Here is an 18,409-nt window from a genome sequence, read left to right as displayed (position 1 = left end):
TTGGGTGTCTTTCTTGCCTTTGGCTGAGTTCGCCCTTAATAATCGGGCCAGCTCGGCTACTTTAGTTTCTCCTTTTTTCTGTAATTCTGGTTTCCATCCTCGCTTCTCTTCAGGGCAGGTTGAACCTTCGGACTGTCCTGGTGTGGATGCGGTGGTGGACAGGTTGCAGCAGATTTGGACTCATGTGGTGGACAATTTGACATTGTCCCAGGAGAAGGCTCAATGTTTCGCTAACCGCCAGCGTTGTGTTGGTCCCCGACTTCGTGTTGGGGATTTGGTTTGGTTGTCATCTCGTCACGTTCCTATGAATGATTCCTCTCCTAAGTTTAAGCCTCGTTTCATTGGACCATATAAGATTTCTGAGGTTCTTAATCCTGTGTCATTTCGTTTGGATCTTCCAGCTTCTTTTGCCATCCATAATGTGTTCCATAGGTCGTTGTTGCGGAGATACGTGGCGCCTATGGTTCCCTCCGTTGATCCTCCTGCCCCGCTGTTGATCGAGGGGGAGTTGGAGTATGTGGTGGAGAAGATTTTGGATTCTCGTGTTTTGAGATGGAAACTCCAGTACCTGGTCAAGTGGAAAGGTTATGGTCAGGAAGATAATTTCTGTGTTTTTGCCTCTGATGTTCATGCTGCCGATCTTGTTTGTGCCTTTCATTTGGCTCATCCTGATCGGCCTGGGGGCTCTGGTGAGGGTTCGGTGACCCCTCCTCAAGGGGGGGTACTGTTGTGAATTCTGTTGTCGAACTCCCTCCTGTGGTCGTGAATGGTACTTCGGCGAGTTCTGTCTATGGGCTCCCTCTGGTGGCTGTGAGTGAAGCTGCTGCTTCTGAGGTTCCTTACACAGGTGACGTGGTTTATCCTTTGGTTGACTGCTCTATTTAACTCCCCTCAGATCGTTACTCAATGCCAGCTGTCAATGTTTTTGCATTGGTTCAGTTCGCTCCTGGATCTCTCTGGTGACCTGCCTTCTCCTGCAGAAGCTAAGTTCCTGATAGCCATTATTTGTTCATTGTTTTCTTGTCCAGCTGGTTTTCATGATTTTGTCTTGCTAGCTGGAAGCTCTGGGATGCAGAGTGGCCCCTCTGCACCGTGAGTCGGTGCGGAGGTCTTTTTGCACACTCTGCGTGGTCTTTTGTAGGTTTTTGTGCTGATCACAAAGTTACCTTTCCTATCCTCTGTCTATTTAGTAAGTCTGGCCTCCCTTTGCTGAAACCTGTTTCATTTCTGCGTTTGTGACTTTCATCTTTACTCACAGTCAATATATGTGGGGGGCTTCCTTTGCCTTTGGGGAATTTCTCTGAGGCAAGGTAGGCTTTAATTTCTATCTCTAGGGCTAGATAGTTCTTAGGCTTTGACGAGGTGCCTAGGTCTGGTCAGGAGCGCTCCACGGCTATTTCTAGTGTGTGTGATAGGATTAGGGCTTGCAGTCAGCAGAGCTCCCACATCCCAGAGCTCGTCCTGTATTAGGTTTAACTATCAGGTCATTTCGGGTGCTCCTAACCACCAGGTCATAACACCCTACACTGGGCCCTACATCATGCTGCAAAATGTGTTGGTAGTCTTCAGACTTCATAATGCCATGCACACAGTCAAGCAGTCCAGTGGCAGAGGCAGCAAAGCAACCCCAAAACATCAGGGAACCTCCGCCATGTTTGACTGTAGGGACCGTGTTCTTTTCTTTGAATGCCTCTTTTTTTCTCCTGTAAACTCTATGTTGATGACTTTGCCCAAAAAGCTCTACTTTTGTCTCATCTGACCAAAGAACATTCTTCCAAAACGTTTTAGGCTTTTTCAAGTAAGCTTTGGCAAAATGCAGCATGGCTTTTTTATGTCTCGGGGTAAGAAGTGGAGTCTTCCTGGGTCACCTACCATACAGTCCCTTTTCATTCAGATGCCGTCGGATAGTACGGGTTGACACTGTTGTACCCTCGGACTGCAGGGCAGCTTGAACTTGTTTGGATGTTAGTCGAGGTTCTTTATCCAACATCCGCACAATCTTGCGTTGAAATCTCTTGTAAATTTTTCTTTTCCGTCCACATCTAGGGAGGTTAGCCACAGTGCCATGGGCTTTAAACTTCTTGATGACACTGCGCACGGTAGACACAGGAACATTCAGGTCTTTGGAGATGGACTTGTAGCCTTGAGATTGCTCATGCTTCCTCACAATTTGGTTTCTCAAGTCCTCAGACAGTTCTTTGGTCTTCTTTCTTTTCCCAATGCTCAATGTGGTACACACAAGGGCACAGGACAAAGGTTGAGTCAACTTTAATCCATGTCAACTGGCTGCAAGTGTGATTAAGTTATTGCCAACACCTGTTAGGGGCCACAGGTAAGTTACAGGTGCTGATAATTACACAAATTAGAGAAGCATCACATGACTTTTCGAACAGTGCCAATACATTTGTCCACCCCCTTTTTATGTTTGGTGTGGAATTATATCCAATTTGGCTTTAGGACAATTCTTTTTGTGTTTTTTCATTTAAGACAAATTAAATGAAGATAATAATACCAAATAATTTGCGTTTGCAATCATTTTCAGGAAGAAAATGAGTATTATCTGACAGAATTGCAGGGGAGTCAATACTTTTGGCCATGACTGTATGTATATATCTAGTATGTATGTTGTATGCATGTAGTTTGTTGTATGTATGTTGTATGTATGTAGTATGTATGTTGTATGTAGTATATTGTATCTATGTTTGTGGTTTTTTTTTGCATTCAACACATTAGCCGGATGATGGGACTACTACTGTCCCATCATTGGCTAATATGTCAATCACTGTCATTGTAGCAGGCATAGCCTGATGGCACTTGTAGTCCCATCGGATGATGCCTGTACACAGACACAAAGACCCCCGAGAGGCCCGCATAGACCCCCGAGAGGCTCGCACAGACCCCCGGCAGGCCCGCACAGACCCCCGAGAGGCCCATACAGACCCCGCCCACACACATAGACACGCACAGACTCTGCCCACGCACTGCCCACGCTCTTCTCCCCTCCCGAACTGGATGTGCAAGGAAAGAAAGGGTTTATTTTCATTCCGATATTTGTGTCCCATTGACTTGCATTGGTTTCTGCTATCGGAATCGGTGATATCCGATATTTTTTGGGTATCGTTCCAATCCAATCCGATCCGATATTTCCTGATATTGGAAGGTATCGCTCAATACTAGACAAGACCCAAGGTGCAGACTATGCAAAGACACCTCAGAAACCGTCCAACACACAGTGGCAGGATGCACAATGCAAGCAGGAACAGAGTATACCGAATGCCACAACCAAGTAGCAGGAATTGTATACAGGAACATCTGCACAGCATATGGGCTAAATCCCCTTAAGTCCAGGTGGGAGACCCCAGAAAAAGTGGTGGAGAAAGAAAGGGATAAATTCCTGTGGGACTTCAAGACCCAGATGGATAACCAGGTGTTGGCTAACCAACCAGACATTGTCATAATAGACAAGGATCAGAAGACAGCAATGATAATAGATATGGCAGTGCCAAGTGACAGCAAAATCAGAAAGAAGGAATATGAAAAGCTGGAGAAATACCTGGGCCTCAAAGAAGAACTGGAGAAGATGTGAAAGGTGAAGGCAACAGTGATTCCAGTGGTGATAGTAGCACTTGGAGCAGTGATCACTAATTTGGGAAAATGGCTACAACAGATCCCAGAAGCAACATCTGAGCACTCTGTCCTCAAAAGTGCATTGCTGGGATCAACTAAGATCCTGCATTGAGCCCTCAGACTCATAGGCCTCTGGTAAAGGATCCAAGAATGGGAAAAGACAGACAAAGATCACCCCCATTGTGGGGTGAGAAGGAAGTTTTTATACACGTCCATCTTATTTACGTCCATCTTGAACTGTCCTTCCACCTCTCTTCCTACACCCTCTTCGACCGCTTTCAATCTGGCTTCCGGCCACATCTCTCCACTGAAACTGCCCTAACTAAAGTCACCAATGATCTATTAACTGCCAAAGCCAAGCGACACTACTATGTTCCCTACTATTACAGACCCTCTCATCTCTTGGCATCACTGACTTGGCCCTATCTTGCATTTCGTCATACGTAACAGACCGGACATTCAGCGTCTCCCACTCGCAGACCACCTCCTCACCTCATCCCCTATCTGTCGGAGTCCCGCAAGGTTCAGTCCTAGGGCTTCTGATCTTCTCCATTTACACCTTTGGCCTCAGACGGCTCATAGAGTCCCATGGCTTTCATTATCATCTCTATGCAGACAACACACAGATCTACATCTCTAGACCAAATATCACCACCCTACTAACCAGAATCCCACAATGTTTGTCTGATATTTCATTCTTCTTCTCAGCTAGATTTCTAAAACATAATATGGACAAAACAGAATTCATCATCTTTCCCCCATCTCACTCAACTCCCCCAACAGACCTATCAAGTAAAGTAAATAGCTGCTCACTCTTCCCAGTCCCACAAGCTCGCTACCTCAGGGTAATCCTTGACACTGATCTCTCCTTCAAATCACATATCAAAGTCCTTTCCACTTCCTGCCGACTTCAACTCAAAAATATTTCCCGGATCCATACATTCCTAAACCAAGAATCTGAAAAAACCTAGTCCATGCCCTCATCATTTCCCGCCTTGAGTACTATAACCTCCTGTTCTGTGGCCTCACCTCTCACACTCTCGCACCCCTCCAATCTGTACTAAACTCTGCTGCCCAACTAATCCACCTGTCCCCTCGCTATTGCCCAGACTCTTGCCTTTGTCAATCACTGCACTGGCTCCCCATTACCCAAAGACTCCAGTTCAAAAACCTAACCATGACATGCAAAGCCATCCACAACCTGTGTCCTCCATACATCTGTGACCTTGTCTCCCGGTACTTACCTGCATGCAAGCTATGATCCTCACAAGATCTCCTTCTCTACTCTCCTCTTATCTCCTCTTCCCACAATCGCATACAAGATTTCTACTTCGCATCCCCCATAATCTGGAAATCTCTACCCCAACAAATCAGACTCTCGCCTACCATGGAAACCTTCAAAAAGAACCTGAAGACCTACCACTTCTGACAAGTCTACAACCTGCAGTATCTGCTGATCGACCAAACTCCTACACGACCAGCTCTACTCTCGCCTACTGTATTCTTACCCATCCATTGTAGATTGTGAGCCCTCGCTGGCAGGATTCTCTCTCCTCTTGTACCATTCGTGACTTGTACTGATTAAGATTATTGTGCTTGTTTTTATTATGTATCCCCTCCTCATGGCGCTATATTATTAAATAATAATAATAATAATAATAATAATAATAATATACTGTTTCATCCTCCCGTATATACATTAGAGATCAGACAATAATTTAATCTACCCATCATATGTTGACTGATCGTCCTTCAATTCGGACTTTACAAACTTTTTCTGCTCTACAACAGTGTTCAGTATAACGGTAGATTATATACCATTTATATAGTATGGTTATATATTATATACCATATATACATACTTACAGTACATCTGTATGATCCAAATATTTATTATATCTGCACCAGGTCGAAGTCAGCTTCAGTATCAAAGTGCATCTTTTGAAGCATCACCATATTGGCGTAAGTATAAATGTGACCAACGGTTAGCTTACAATTTTCAATCTAGGGTGCAATTACAAAGCACTGACTCATGAGTTGATATGGCTTATCTTTAGCCTGCGTATCTCTGGGCACTGCAGTAAGGCAGCAGATATAACATGCTTTAAAATAATAGTAAAGGGTACAAAGATATGGAATTTGAATGGAGCACATGACATAGACACGCATACACAACTTAGCTTTCTACATAGATACGGGAGCATAAATGAGCTTGCAACATAGAAATAAGAGTATAACTGAATTTTCTACATAGATACTGTTAGGGCTAACGGAACGCACCAAATAATAAGATAGAATAAGGTGCGTTCACAGCCCGGGGTCCACCGTGCAGAGATGGAACCTGCTGCCAAGTAATGACGGACTATATGGCGGTACAATGTGAATACACACACGGGTTAACTTCACCCTGTGTGAAGGAAGCGAACCCTGTTGCGTCACAGGGCCGCAGTACCGCAAGTAACAAAACTAATAATTAAATAGCACGAGAGTGCGAACTGTGCCGTACTGGCGGACGCCACTAACCACCCTGACTTGGGTTAAAGAAGTGCTCTAATGGTGCGTAACACCGTACTGGCAGTCACAGCAGTAGGCGCTGTTTCATGTGTAAACGCTGTGAGTTCAGCCGGGCGCTAGATTGCAGCCATACACCTTACGCGAACAATCATACACAAGGGAGGGGTTTTTTAAGGAACGACTTGCACTCATCAACACACACACGAATACAATAGTACACTAGCGCATGGCCGTGCGGTCATGCGCAGCTTATAAAGCTGCAGCACGTTCAGGACCTTCCAATAAAGGACCAATGGAAAGCTGCCACAGAAGTTAGCACCTTCAGGACCTTTCATGAGGACCAATAGGAACCGCTGCAGCATCTCCAACGGGAGATCTCACCGTGGGCATGCTCAGAAGGGAAAAAGCAAGACTTAGTCCCAAAAGCATCTGCTCGCAGCTGCCCAGCACTGGCTTCAATGGCAGAAGCAGGAAAAGCAGCAGTAATCCTATGCACAGAGTCAGACTGAGCAAGACGCTGGGAACGACGCCTCTGCTGAGCAGACTCCACTGCGGCTGGAGAAGAATGGGAGACCACAGCAGAGATGGTTCAAGATTCCCCCTGTGCAGAGGCAGGAACTCGACACCTAACAGATACAATGCCAAAAAATAGTTTACTACATATGTATGGGGTTATGGGGACAGAACTAATCTTTCCAAATAGAATGAAGAACATAAGTGAGCTTTCAACATATATGTGGGGACTGAACCGAGTGTGCTACATACAGTAAATACAAGAATGTAACCGAGTTTACTACATAGATACAGAAACATATCCAAGCTTACTGCATAAAGATGTGAGCAGACTCAAGCTTCCTACAGAGATACAGGTACATATATACGGGAACAAAGCCAAGCTTACTGTATAAGTACCTTATCAAAATTAAGCTTACTATGTAGAAAATGAAACAGAACAAAGCTTACTGCATAGATATGAGAACAGAACTGATCTTACTATACAGTTACAGGAGCACAAATGAGCTTTCTAAATAGTTATGAGAACAGAACCAAGCTTACTAAATTAATACATAAACAGAATTGAGCTAACTACATAGATGCAAGAACATGTTTGAGTTTACAACATACTTACAGGAACAGAACCAAGCTTACTGCATAGCTACTCAGACTAAATCAAACTTGCTGCATAGATACTGGAACAGAACTTAATAGCGTTGTGAACCTGTTGGGCACTGCAACTTTGAGCCTCGCTGCCAGAATGAAATGAACGTTATGTCCCAATGCATTGCTTGGTTTCCAATCATAGCGGTGGCACCGGTGCAGGTTCAGTCACTGTTCTGTGCCTATAGACCATTCTGTGCATTATACCCCGCTGTCAGTCAGCTCCAGGGGTGCAGTTACAGCGGAAAATTTCTATAAACTTAGAAGTGACTGATCCAGAGCCAACGCCTGCTCTATGACTTTAAGTTGACGGGAATAAAGGGCATTTCCACTTGACAGCCAAGGCTTTAAGTTCCAACCCCGGGCAGGTTCAGAAAGCTACTAATCTGCAGATTAACCCCACATCTGTAGGTTAATATTTTTTTTTTTAGGTGATAGATTCCCTTTAAAAATCATTAAAATCAGCAAATGAGCATTTTGCTCATTTGAGACCCATTGATAATATATATGTGTATACATATACATACATTTCCTACCAACAGAAAGGAGGGTGGTCGAGGCTTGATAAACATCCAGGCCACCATCACAGATGAAACAAGTAGTATCCAGGAAGACATCAGAAAAATGGCACCAAAAGATGAGACGCTGAGAGAAAGCCTAAGGCAGCAACAACAACAGATCTGGAAGGAAGAACCGGAACATGATGCGCCATGGCAAGACAAGCCGCTGCATGGGGTGTACCATCGACAAATAATGGAGGTGGCTGACATGGAGAAATCCCAAAAGTGGCCGGAGATAGCTGGACTCAGACAGGACAGAGGCACTAATCATAGAGGCATAAGAGCAAGCTCTAAGTGACATATTCATAGTAGCAGTAATCTACGACACAAGACAAGACCCAAGGTGCAGACTATGCAAAGAAACCTCGGAAACCATCCAACACATAGTGGCAGGATGCAAAATACAAGCAGGAATAGAGAATACCAAACACCACAACCAAGTAGCGGAATTGTATACAGGAACATCTGAACAGCATATGGGCTAAATCCCCCTAAGTTCAGGCGGGAGACCCCAGAAAAAGTGGTGGAGAAAGAAAGGGATAATTTCCTGTGGGACTTCAAGACCCAGATGAATAAGCAGGTATTGGCTAACCAACCAGATATTGTGATAGTAGACCAGGATCAGAAGACCACAATGATAATAGATGTGGCAGTGCCAAGTGACAGCAACATCAGAAAGAAGGAATATGGGAAGTTGGAGAAATACCAGAGCCTCAAAGGAGAACTGGAGAAGATGTGGAAGGTGAAGGCAACAGTGATTCCAGTGGTGATAAAAGCACTTGGAGTAGTGATCCCTAAATTTGGAAAATGGCTACAACAGATCCCAGGAGCAATTTCTGAGCACTCTGTCCACAAAAGCGTGATGCTGGGAACAACTAAGATCCTGCATAGAACCCTCAAACACATAGGCCTTGGTAGAGGACCTGCGAATAAGAAAAGACAGAAAAAGATCACCACCATTGTGGGGTGAGAAGGAAGTTTTTATATACTGTTTCATCCTCCTGTGTATACATTAGAGATCAGACAATAATTTATTCTACCCATCATATGTTGACTGATCGTCCTTCACTTCGGACTTTACTAACTTCTGCTCTACAACGGTGTCAATATAATGGTAGATTGTATATACTTACATCTGTATAATCCAAATATTTATTATCTCTACACCAGGTAACATGATGCCTCAGAATCAAGGTGCGTCTTTGAAATCATTACTAGATTGGCGTAAGTATAAATGTGACCAAGGGTTGGCTTACAAATTTTAGTCTAGGGTGCAATTACAAAGCACTGACTCATGAGTTGATATGGCTTATCTTTAGCCTGCTTATCTCTGGGCGCTGCAGTAAGGCAGCAGATATAACAGGCTTTAAAAATAATAGTAAAGGGTACAAAGATGTGGAAATAGAATGGGGCACATGACATAGTCACGAGTACAGAACTTAGGTTTCTACATAGATAGGGGGGCATAAATGAGCTTGCAACATAGAAACAAGAGTATAACTGAATTTACTACATAGATACGAGGACAAAAAAGAGTTTACTACATAGATATGGGGTTATGGGGACAGAACTAATCTTTCCAAATAGATTGAAGAACATAAGGGAGTGTGCTACATATATGTGGGGACAGAACCAAGTTTGCAACATAGTACAAGAACATAAACCAGTTTACTATATAGATACAGGAACATATCCAAGCTTACTACATGAAGATTTGAGCAGAATCAAGCTTCCTACATAGATTCAGGTACAAAACAGAGTTTCTTACATATATATACGGTAACAAAGCCAAGGTTGCTATATGAGTACTTTATCAAAATGAAGCTTACTGTGTAGAAAATGAAACAGAACAAAGCTTACTGCATAGATATGAGAACAGAACAGATCTTACCATACAGATACAGGAGCACAACTGAGTTTAGTAAATAGTTATGAGAACAGAACCAAGCTTACTACATAAATACAGAAACAGAATTGAAATAACTACATAGATACTTACAGGAACAGAATCAAGCTAAATATATAGATATGAGAGTGGAAAAAAACTTCCTACATAGGTATACAATACAGACCAAAAGTTTGGACACATCTTCTCATTTAAAGATTTTTCTGTATTTTCATGACTATGAAAATTGTATATTCACACTGAAGGCATCAAAACTATGAATTTACACATGTGGAATTATATACTTAACAAAAAAGTGTGAAACAACTGAAATTATGTCTTATATTCTAGGTTCTTCAAAGTAGCCACCTTTTGCTTTGATGACTGCTTTGCACACTCTTGGCATTCTCTTGATGAGCTTCAAGAAGTAGTCACCGGGAATGGTTTTCACTTCACAGGTGTGCCCTGTCCGGTTTAATAAGTGGGATTTCTTGCCTTATAAATGGGATTGGTCATCAGTTGTGTTGAGCAGAAGTCTGGTGGATGCACAGCTGATAGTCCTACTGAATAGACTGATAGAATTTTTATTATGGCAAGAAAAAAGCAGCTAAGTAAAGAAAAACGAGTGGCCGTCATTACTTTACGAAATGAACGTCAGTCAGTCCGAAAAATTGGGAAAACTTTGAAAGTGTCCGCAAGTGCAATGGCAAAAACCATCAAGCGCTACATAGAAACTGGCTCACATGAGGTCCACCCCAAGAAAGGAAGACAAAGAGTCACCTCTGCTTCTGAGGATAAGTTTATCCGAGTCAACAGCCTCAGAAATCGCAGGTTAACAGCAGCTCAGATTAGAGACCAGGTCAATGCCACACAGAGTTCTAGCAGCAGACACATCTCTACAACAACTGTTAAGAGGAGACTTTGTGCAGCAGGCCTTCATGGTAAAATAGCTGCTAGGAAACCACTGCTAAGGACAGGCAACAAGCAGAAGAGACTTGTTTGGGCTAAAGAACACAAGGAATGGACATTAGACCAGTGGAAATCTGTGCTTTGGTCTGATGAGTCCAAATTTGAGATCTTTGGTTCCAACCAACGTGTCTTTGTGCGACGCAGAAAAGGTGAACAGATGGACTCTACCTGCCTGGTTCCCACCGTGAAGCATGGAGGAGGAGGTTTGATGGTGTGGAGGTGCTTTGCTGGTGACACTGTTGGGGATTTATTCAAAACTGAAGGCATCCTGAACCAGCATGGCCACCACAGCATCTTGCAGCGGCATGCTATTCCATCCGGTTTGCGTTTAGTTGGACCATTATTTATTTTTCAATAGGACAATGACCCCAAACACACCTCCAGGCTGTGTAGGGGCTATTTGACCAAGAAGGAGAATGATGGGGGGCTACACCAGATGACCTGGCCTCCACAATCACCAGACCTGAACCAAATCGAGATGGTTTGGGGTGAGCTGGACCACAGAGTGAAGGCAAAAGGGCCAATAATTGCTAAGCATCTCTGGGAACTCCCTCAAGATTGTTGGGAGACCATTTCTGGTGACTACCTCTTGTAGCTCATCAAGAGAATGCTAAGAGACTGCAAAGCAGTCATCAAAGCAAAAGGTGGCTACTTTGAAGAACCTAGAATATAAGACATAATTTCAGTTGTTTCACACTTTTTTGTTAAGTATATAATTCCACATGTGTTAATTCATAGTTTTGATGCCTTCAGTGTGAATATACAATTTTCATAGTCATGAAAATACAGAAAAATCTTTAAATGAGAAGGTGTGTCCAAACTTTTGGTCTGTACTGTAGGTACAAATCATAGCTTTATGCATAAATGTGGGAACAGAACCATAGCTACTCAGACTGAACCAAACTTACTGCATAGATATTGGAACAGAACTTTACAGCGTTGTGAACCTGTCTGACACTGGAACTTGAAGCCTCACTGCAAGATTGAAATTAACTTTATCTCCCCGGCATTGTTTGGCTTCCAGTCATAGGGGCGGCACCGGTGCAGGTTCAGACACTGTTCTGTGTCTATAGACCATTCATGCATTAGACCCCACTGTCATTCAGTTCCAGGGGTGCAGTTACTGCGGCTGCTTTTTATACACTGAGCGATGACTGAACCAGAGCCGACACCTTCTCTTTGACAGGAATTTGACGGGAATAAAGGGCATTTTCTCCGGACAGCTGAGGCTCCATCCCAAGGCAGGTTCAGAAAGCTACAAACCTGCAGATTAATGCCACACCTGAGGTTAATATTGTATTTTTTAGGTGATAGGTTTCATTTAAAAATTAAAATCAGCAAATGAGCATTTTCCTCATACTTTACATAACTAATAATCTGCTCATATTGGCCAATTCCTGGGAAGATAGCGTCCCTAAGAACACAAGGCAGAATGCCATTTTTTTAACCTGTGATGCTATGATCGATTGTAGTATATACTGCTGTACCTCACTTCTGCAGTATGTAGTGACATGGATATCTCCTTAGGAGCTGCATCCTCATGGCAAACATTCAGCAACTGGGGGGAGCTTGGGTGTGGGCTGATGGGATCTTGTGAGCCCATGCATCGGTCACTGATCTATTTAACTACTGCGGTCAGTAATTGACATTGGTATTAGAAGAGTTAAACAGCGGAGATTGAGACTAGCTGTGATTGCTGCTGTTTCAGCTGGATCCTGACCATGTATCCCAGCTGTCATCTGCAGTGTATGGGTGGGCTCCTCGCCTAGTAGCCTCAGTGAAACATATCTCCCCTCAAGCATTATGCCAGTGACTTTGTCACAACACATGCAAACAATTCTACATGTATAACCACAAATATTATATATATGCAAAAGTTTACATACCTCAGCGGAATTTTTGCTTTCTTGGCCTTTTTTCAGAGGATATGAAAAATAACAATTATAGAAACCTCATTCCAGCTGACCCTGTTGCTCTATGCTAATCCACCTGGGGCTCAGATACCGGCCTCACCCTGGCCTCTCATCAAGAATAATACAAAAAATTGGAGACCGGTTCAACGGGACTGGATTTTCCTTTTCTTTTTATTTTTCAAAAGAAAATATAGTGCATACAAAAGAAAAATGTACATGGTCAAATGACCCAGTCGACGCATTTCGACTGCACTAGGCAGCCATACTCAAGACTAATGGTCAGATAACATGCAGTCATTTATTTGATATTACCTGCAAATTTTCATGCCCTTAAATCACAGAGATATGTCACACAAAACACTTAATAAGTAACATTTCCCACATGTCTACTTTACATCAGCAAAATTATGGAACCAATTTTTTTTTTGTTAGGGAGTTATAAGGGTTAAAAGTTGACCGGCAATTTCTCATTTTTACAACACCATTTGTTTTTAGGGACCACATCACATTTGAAGTAACTTATCTATATCATAGATAATATCCAAAAGTGACACCAGTCTAAAAACTACACCCCTCAATGATCTCAAAACTACATTCAAGAAGCTTATTAACCCTTCAGGTGCTTCACAGGAATATTTGGATTTTTTTTTTTTAATGAACATTTAACTTTTTTTCACAAAAAATTTACTTCAGATCCAATTTTTTTATTTTACCAAGGGTAACAGGAGAAATTGGACCCCAAAAGTTGTCAAATTTGTCCTGAGTACGCTGACACCCCATATGTGGGGGGACTCACTGTTTGGGCACCCGGCAAAGCTCGGAAGGGAAGCAGCGCCTTTTGACTTTTTCAAAGTATATTTGGCTGGAATTGAGATGGGACGCCATGTCGCATTTGGAGAGCCCCTGATGTGCCTAAGCAGTGGAAACCTCCCAAAAGTGACCAAATTTTGGAAACTCGATCCCCAAAGGAACTTATCTAGATGTGTGGTGAGCACTTTGAACCCCAAAGTGCTTCACAAAAGTTTACAAAGTAGAACCGTAAAAATAAAAAATCATATTTTTTTCACAAAAATTATCTTTTTGCCCCCAATTTTTTATTTTCACAAGGGTAAGTGTGCAATCCGCCCAATTCTACCTCCAACTCTAACTCCAACAAATCCCTAACCCTAATCCCAGCCCCAACTATAACCCTAACCACAAACCTAACTCTAACACACCCCTAACCCTAATCCCAACCCTAATCCCAACCCTAACCCTAATCGAAACCCTAACTTTAGCCTCAACCTTAACCCTAACTTTATCCCCAACCCTAACCCTAACTTTAGCCCCAACCCTAGCCCTAACTGTAGCCCCAACCCTAACCCTAACATTAGCCCCAAACCTAACCCTAACTTTAGCCCCATCCCTAACCCTAACTTTAGCCCCAACCCTAACCCTAACTTTAGCCCCTACCCTAGCCCTAACTTTATCCCCAACCCTAACCCTAACATTAGCCCCAACCCTAACTCTAACTTTAGCCCCAACCTTAACCCTAACTTAGGCTCCAACCCTAACCCTAACTTTAGCCCCAATCCTAACCCTAAATTTAGCTCTAACCCTAAGCCAAATGGGAAAATTGAAATAGAAACATTTTTTACATTTTATTATTTTCCCTAACTAAGGCGGTGATAAAGGACGCTTTGATTTACTATTTATAGCGTTTTCTAATAGCGGGTTTTTATATTTAGCAACTGTCACATATTGAAATTGTTTTTTGCAGGACAAGTTGAAATTTTTATTGGTACCATTTTCGGGCACATGACATTTTTGATCGCTTCTTATTACGATTTTTGGGAGGCAGAATGAACAAAAACAAGCAATTCATGAATTTTTTGGGGTGGGGCGTTTATACCATTCTGTGTGTGGTAAAATTAATAAGGCAGTTTTATTCTTCGAGTCAGTACAATTACAGCGATATCTCATTTATATCCTTTTTTATGTTTTGGTGCTTTTAAAAAACAATGAAAACTTTTTTACATAGTTAATAATTATTTTTGCATCACTTTATTCTGAGGACTATAACTTTTTAATTTTTTCGCTGATGACGCTGTATGGCGGCTCGTTTTTTGTGGGACAAGATGACGTTTTAAGTGGTACCATGTTTATTTATATCCGTCTTTTTGATCGCGTGTTATTCCACTTTTTGTTCGGGTGTATGATGATAAAGAATTGTTTTTGTCTTGTTTTTTTTTTATTTTTTATACAGTGTTTACTGAAGGGGTTAACTAGTCAGACAGTTTTATAGGTCGGGTCGTTACGAATGCAGCGATACTAAATATGTGTACTTTTATTGTTTTTTTTTATTTACAAAAAGAAATCTATTATGATGTATTCACACTGCAGGGCTGGGAATCTGGCACCTGCGCAGTGGAGTGGGTCATCGTGCTCCTCGACAGAAGTGACGATTTCTTGCGAGACTTCACAAATCTTGCGAGACATCGGCACTATCTTCATTGGAGCACGGTGACCCGCTCCACTGCGCAGGTGCCAAGTTCCCAGCCCTGCAGTGTGAATACATCATAACACACTGCGGGGCGGGATCTGAGGCCTCCGCTACAAGCAGGCGTGATATCCTGATGTAAGTTCCCGGGCAGTGCGCACTGCGCATGACCAAGAACTGATTGGTGAGCATAGGCACCAGTGAAGTTACTTACTAGAAAGAGAGGAGGGGGCGTCCAGAAGACAGAGGGGGGTGATGGATGGCTGCGAGGCGGTTGAGTCAGGGGTAGAAAACATACCTCCCTGGCTCAATAGAGGTATGGCGGGAAACTTATAAAGCAAATTATTTCAGTGTTCCTAGGGATAATAAACATAAGAGCCACCTTCACAGAATGCAGCCTTAGTGCTTCTGAAGGAGGCTCTTCTACTTTAATAGGCCCTGCGAGGGGTGACAGGTTCCCTTAAAGCAGCTGTTTTGGGACTTCTTTGGGGAGCATGTGCCATCCGAACCACTCGATCCCTCCGGATTAGCCTGTCCCTGAATGTAACCTATGTATATTCTTCATATGTCAGCCTCCTTTGCATACATAAAATATCAGCCATTACATGGGACAGCAAAAAAAAAATTTCAAGAGCTGTTTTGGTTATTCCACATAATCTTTATGTTTTTAAGTGCGCTGAATCCGAAAATGACCTCTGTTTTGTCATAGGACATCACGTTTTCTGACAATTTAAGTAAATATGTTAAATAAGACAATACCTCAAAATAAATGAAAATAGACTCATAAAATTAATTTTTTATTACAAATGTTTCATGAAAATCATTTTTTAACTGCAATGAGCTCACTAACACACACTAACATCGCTTCTTCTTCCCTCTTGGTCCATTTACGCTTGTGAGTAGCATCTGGAATGTCTCTCTGAAACATCCTACAGTAGTCTGCCATCATTGTAATGCTCCATCTTCTTTGGTATCTTCTTTCCATCTCTTTCATGTCCTGGTGGAATCGTTCACCTTGCTCTTCACTCACAGCTCCCAAATTTTCAGGAAAGTTGTCAAGGTGGGAATGGAGGAAATGAACTTTCAAACTCATCAGGCAACCGAAAGCTTGAAAAGATTTCAGCATTCGTGAGACGATTTTTTGTAGTCAGGGTCTTGTATATCTTCAATGCATTGATGTAAATTAATTAATAGTAATTTTGACTTTCAAAACCCCAAGATAAAAAAATATACCAAAAATTGAGAAAAATATACTAAATTTGAAGAGCATTTTGCATTTTGTAGCAAATCCTGAAGTCCAGGATTTTTTTCAATATTTTTTTTCGTTTTCAGCACACCAAAATACATGGAAAATAGATGAAAATAATCAAACAGGTTTTTAGTCGCAGACCGGTGTAATCTGTTCCCCTCATCACATGTATAACTTATTGTTCTTCCCCCCCTGAGCTCACTAATTTTATTGCTCTACAATGGTGAAAAGCTTAATGACAGATTATGGCTTCCGTCTCCTATATAATCTGCATATTACTTATCTCTACAGGAGGAGCCCCACGCCAGAGAATTAAATTACCAACAGGTGAAATCGGTAAGTGTAAATGACCCATATAAATCCCAAACATCCTCTACTCTATTTGTAGAGGCGCAATAATCTGCTCCACTCTTCATATGTAGACTGATCGTCTTTCTCTCTGCACATCACTAGCCTTTCTGCTCTATAATGGTGTCATGTATAGTGTCACATTACTGATCTTAACCCTCTGTATGACCCAGACATTTCTTGTTACTGCAGGAGATCCGTCCTTACAGCGCCATGGCTTAACACCACCTAGTAAGTTAACATTAGAGAATATATTTTAGTTGAATTTAATTACTTTCAAATTCTATAAAAATGCTCATTCACCAAACTGCATTTTTTTGTAATTCAGTTCCATTCAGATTCAATAAGATAGCGGCCAAAAAGTGACAACAAACACTAAATAAAAAAAATCTTATACTCACCTTACTCTTCACCTCTCCGGTCTCTCCGTAGTGGAGATCACAAGATGCAGTGAGGAGCAGATGGTTGATGGTGAGGAGCATAAATGCTGGAGAGGTGAGAAGTTAGGTGACTTTATAAGCATTTATTTTTCTTTAATAAAGTTGAGCGAGCAATAAAATGTTCCGATGGTAGTTACTCAAACCAAACAATCTCTAAAGCTCGAGTGCGCATTTCGAGTAACAAGGATAATGGGAGCCAATAAAAAATCTAAACTTTTTTCCAGCAGACCCTACAAGGAGGTCTGGGGGGCAGTGAACATGTAGATATGGATGGAAAAAAGTTCTGAAGGAGAACTGCATGGGGAAGACTCTTGAAAGCATCTCTGACTCCCAGATCGCTGCTGAGAACAACGGTGTCACATATTTATTTCACTTTAAGGGCTGACAATAAAATTAACAAGAAATTGGAATTTAAATGAAAAAAAAAATGTTAAGAGACCTTTTATCCTGTATAATGACTTGTATATAAAGCAAGATTTAAAATTATTTTAAAAAAATATATTTTAAGTGAACCAAAATTGATTTTTTTATCAAAAAATTCAGTGCAATTTATGAAGGAAGAAAGAAGTGCCAAAAATGACGGACTCGGGCGAGCTCAGAGGGACTCAGATAAACCCTGTATTAGACATAACGGAGGGTCTCATACACATTCTGTTCAAATTGTCAATTAGTGGTACAGCTAGACTAATAAAGGCTTTGCACTAATTGCAAATCCTGCCAACAGTTACAAGCAGGGTCATCCATACACCCTGCAAGGCACCAACTGTAGTGCCTCATTCAAATATTGCGAACAAAATATGGTTATGTACTCCTACATTCATATAAGCTCTGCACACAGTGAAAAAACTGCCAATAATTACAAGCAGAGTGCCTCAGAAAAATATTAAGAAAGTGAAGTTGTGGTACACTCATAATAGCTTTGCACAAAAGGAACAAAGCCAGGAAAAGAAATAAAAGTAGGGTCATCCAGTCACCATAGACCCTAGAAGACAACAACTTTTGGGCCTCATTCAAATATTGAACATTAAAAACACTTTATGTGCTGCTGTAATCTGGTGGTGTGGAAACGTCTTTGCTCATTTTTATCACAGTGAGCCAGTCAGAATATTGTGTTGGCAGGTGAAAGTGCCTGTCTGTAATGACCCCACCCGGTGGCACTAGCAACCCATTCAAATAGGTAGCTAGCGGCAGGACAGCACAACGAGTCCAATGTATAGAGCAATAGCTCATGTCATGTGTCCAGATTTGACACCCAATAGCTGAAGGT

General features: G+C 42.0%; 1 protein-coding gene across 1 annotated transcript in view; it reads left to right on the top strand.

Moving 5' to 3' along the window:
* The window catches only part of LOC138677399 (uncharacterized), a 628,383-nt gene that overhangs the window by 347,005 nt on the left and 262,969 nt on the right, over positions 1-18,409 (top strand). Inside the window, exons 17-20 of the mRNA XM_069767493.1 lie at positions 5,536-5,589; positions 9,030-9,083; positions 16,646-16,690; positions 16,895-16,933. Of these exons, the coding sequence (XP_069623594.1) occupies positions 5,536-5,589; positions 9,030-9,083; positions 16,646-16,690; positions 16,895-16,933 (192 nt within the window). The remainder of the gene's footprint in view (positions 1-5,535; positions 5,590-9,029; positions 9,084-16,645; positions 16,691-16,894; positions 16,934-18,409) is intronic.

The sequence above is a fragment of the Ranitomeya imitator genome, chromosome 4 (assembly GCF_032444005.1).
Source record: "Ranitomeya imitator isolate aRanImi1 chromosome 4, aRanImi1.pri, whole genome shotgun sequence".
Taxonomy (NCBI): domain Eukaryota; kingdom Metazoa; phylum Chordata; class Amphibia; order Anura; family Dendrobatidae; genus Ranitomeya; species Ranitomeya imitator.
The sequence above is the reverse complement of the archived record's forward strand: the minus strand, read 5'-3'. Positions and strand labels throughout refer to the sequence as shown.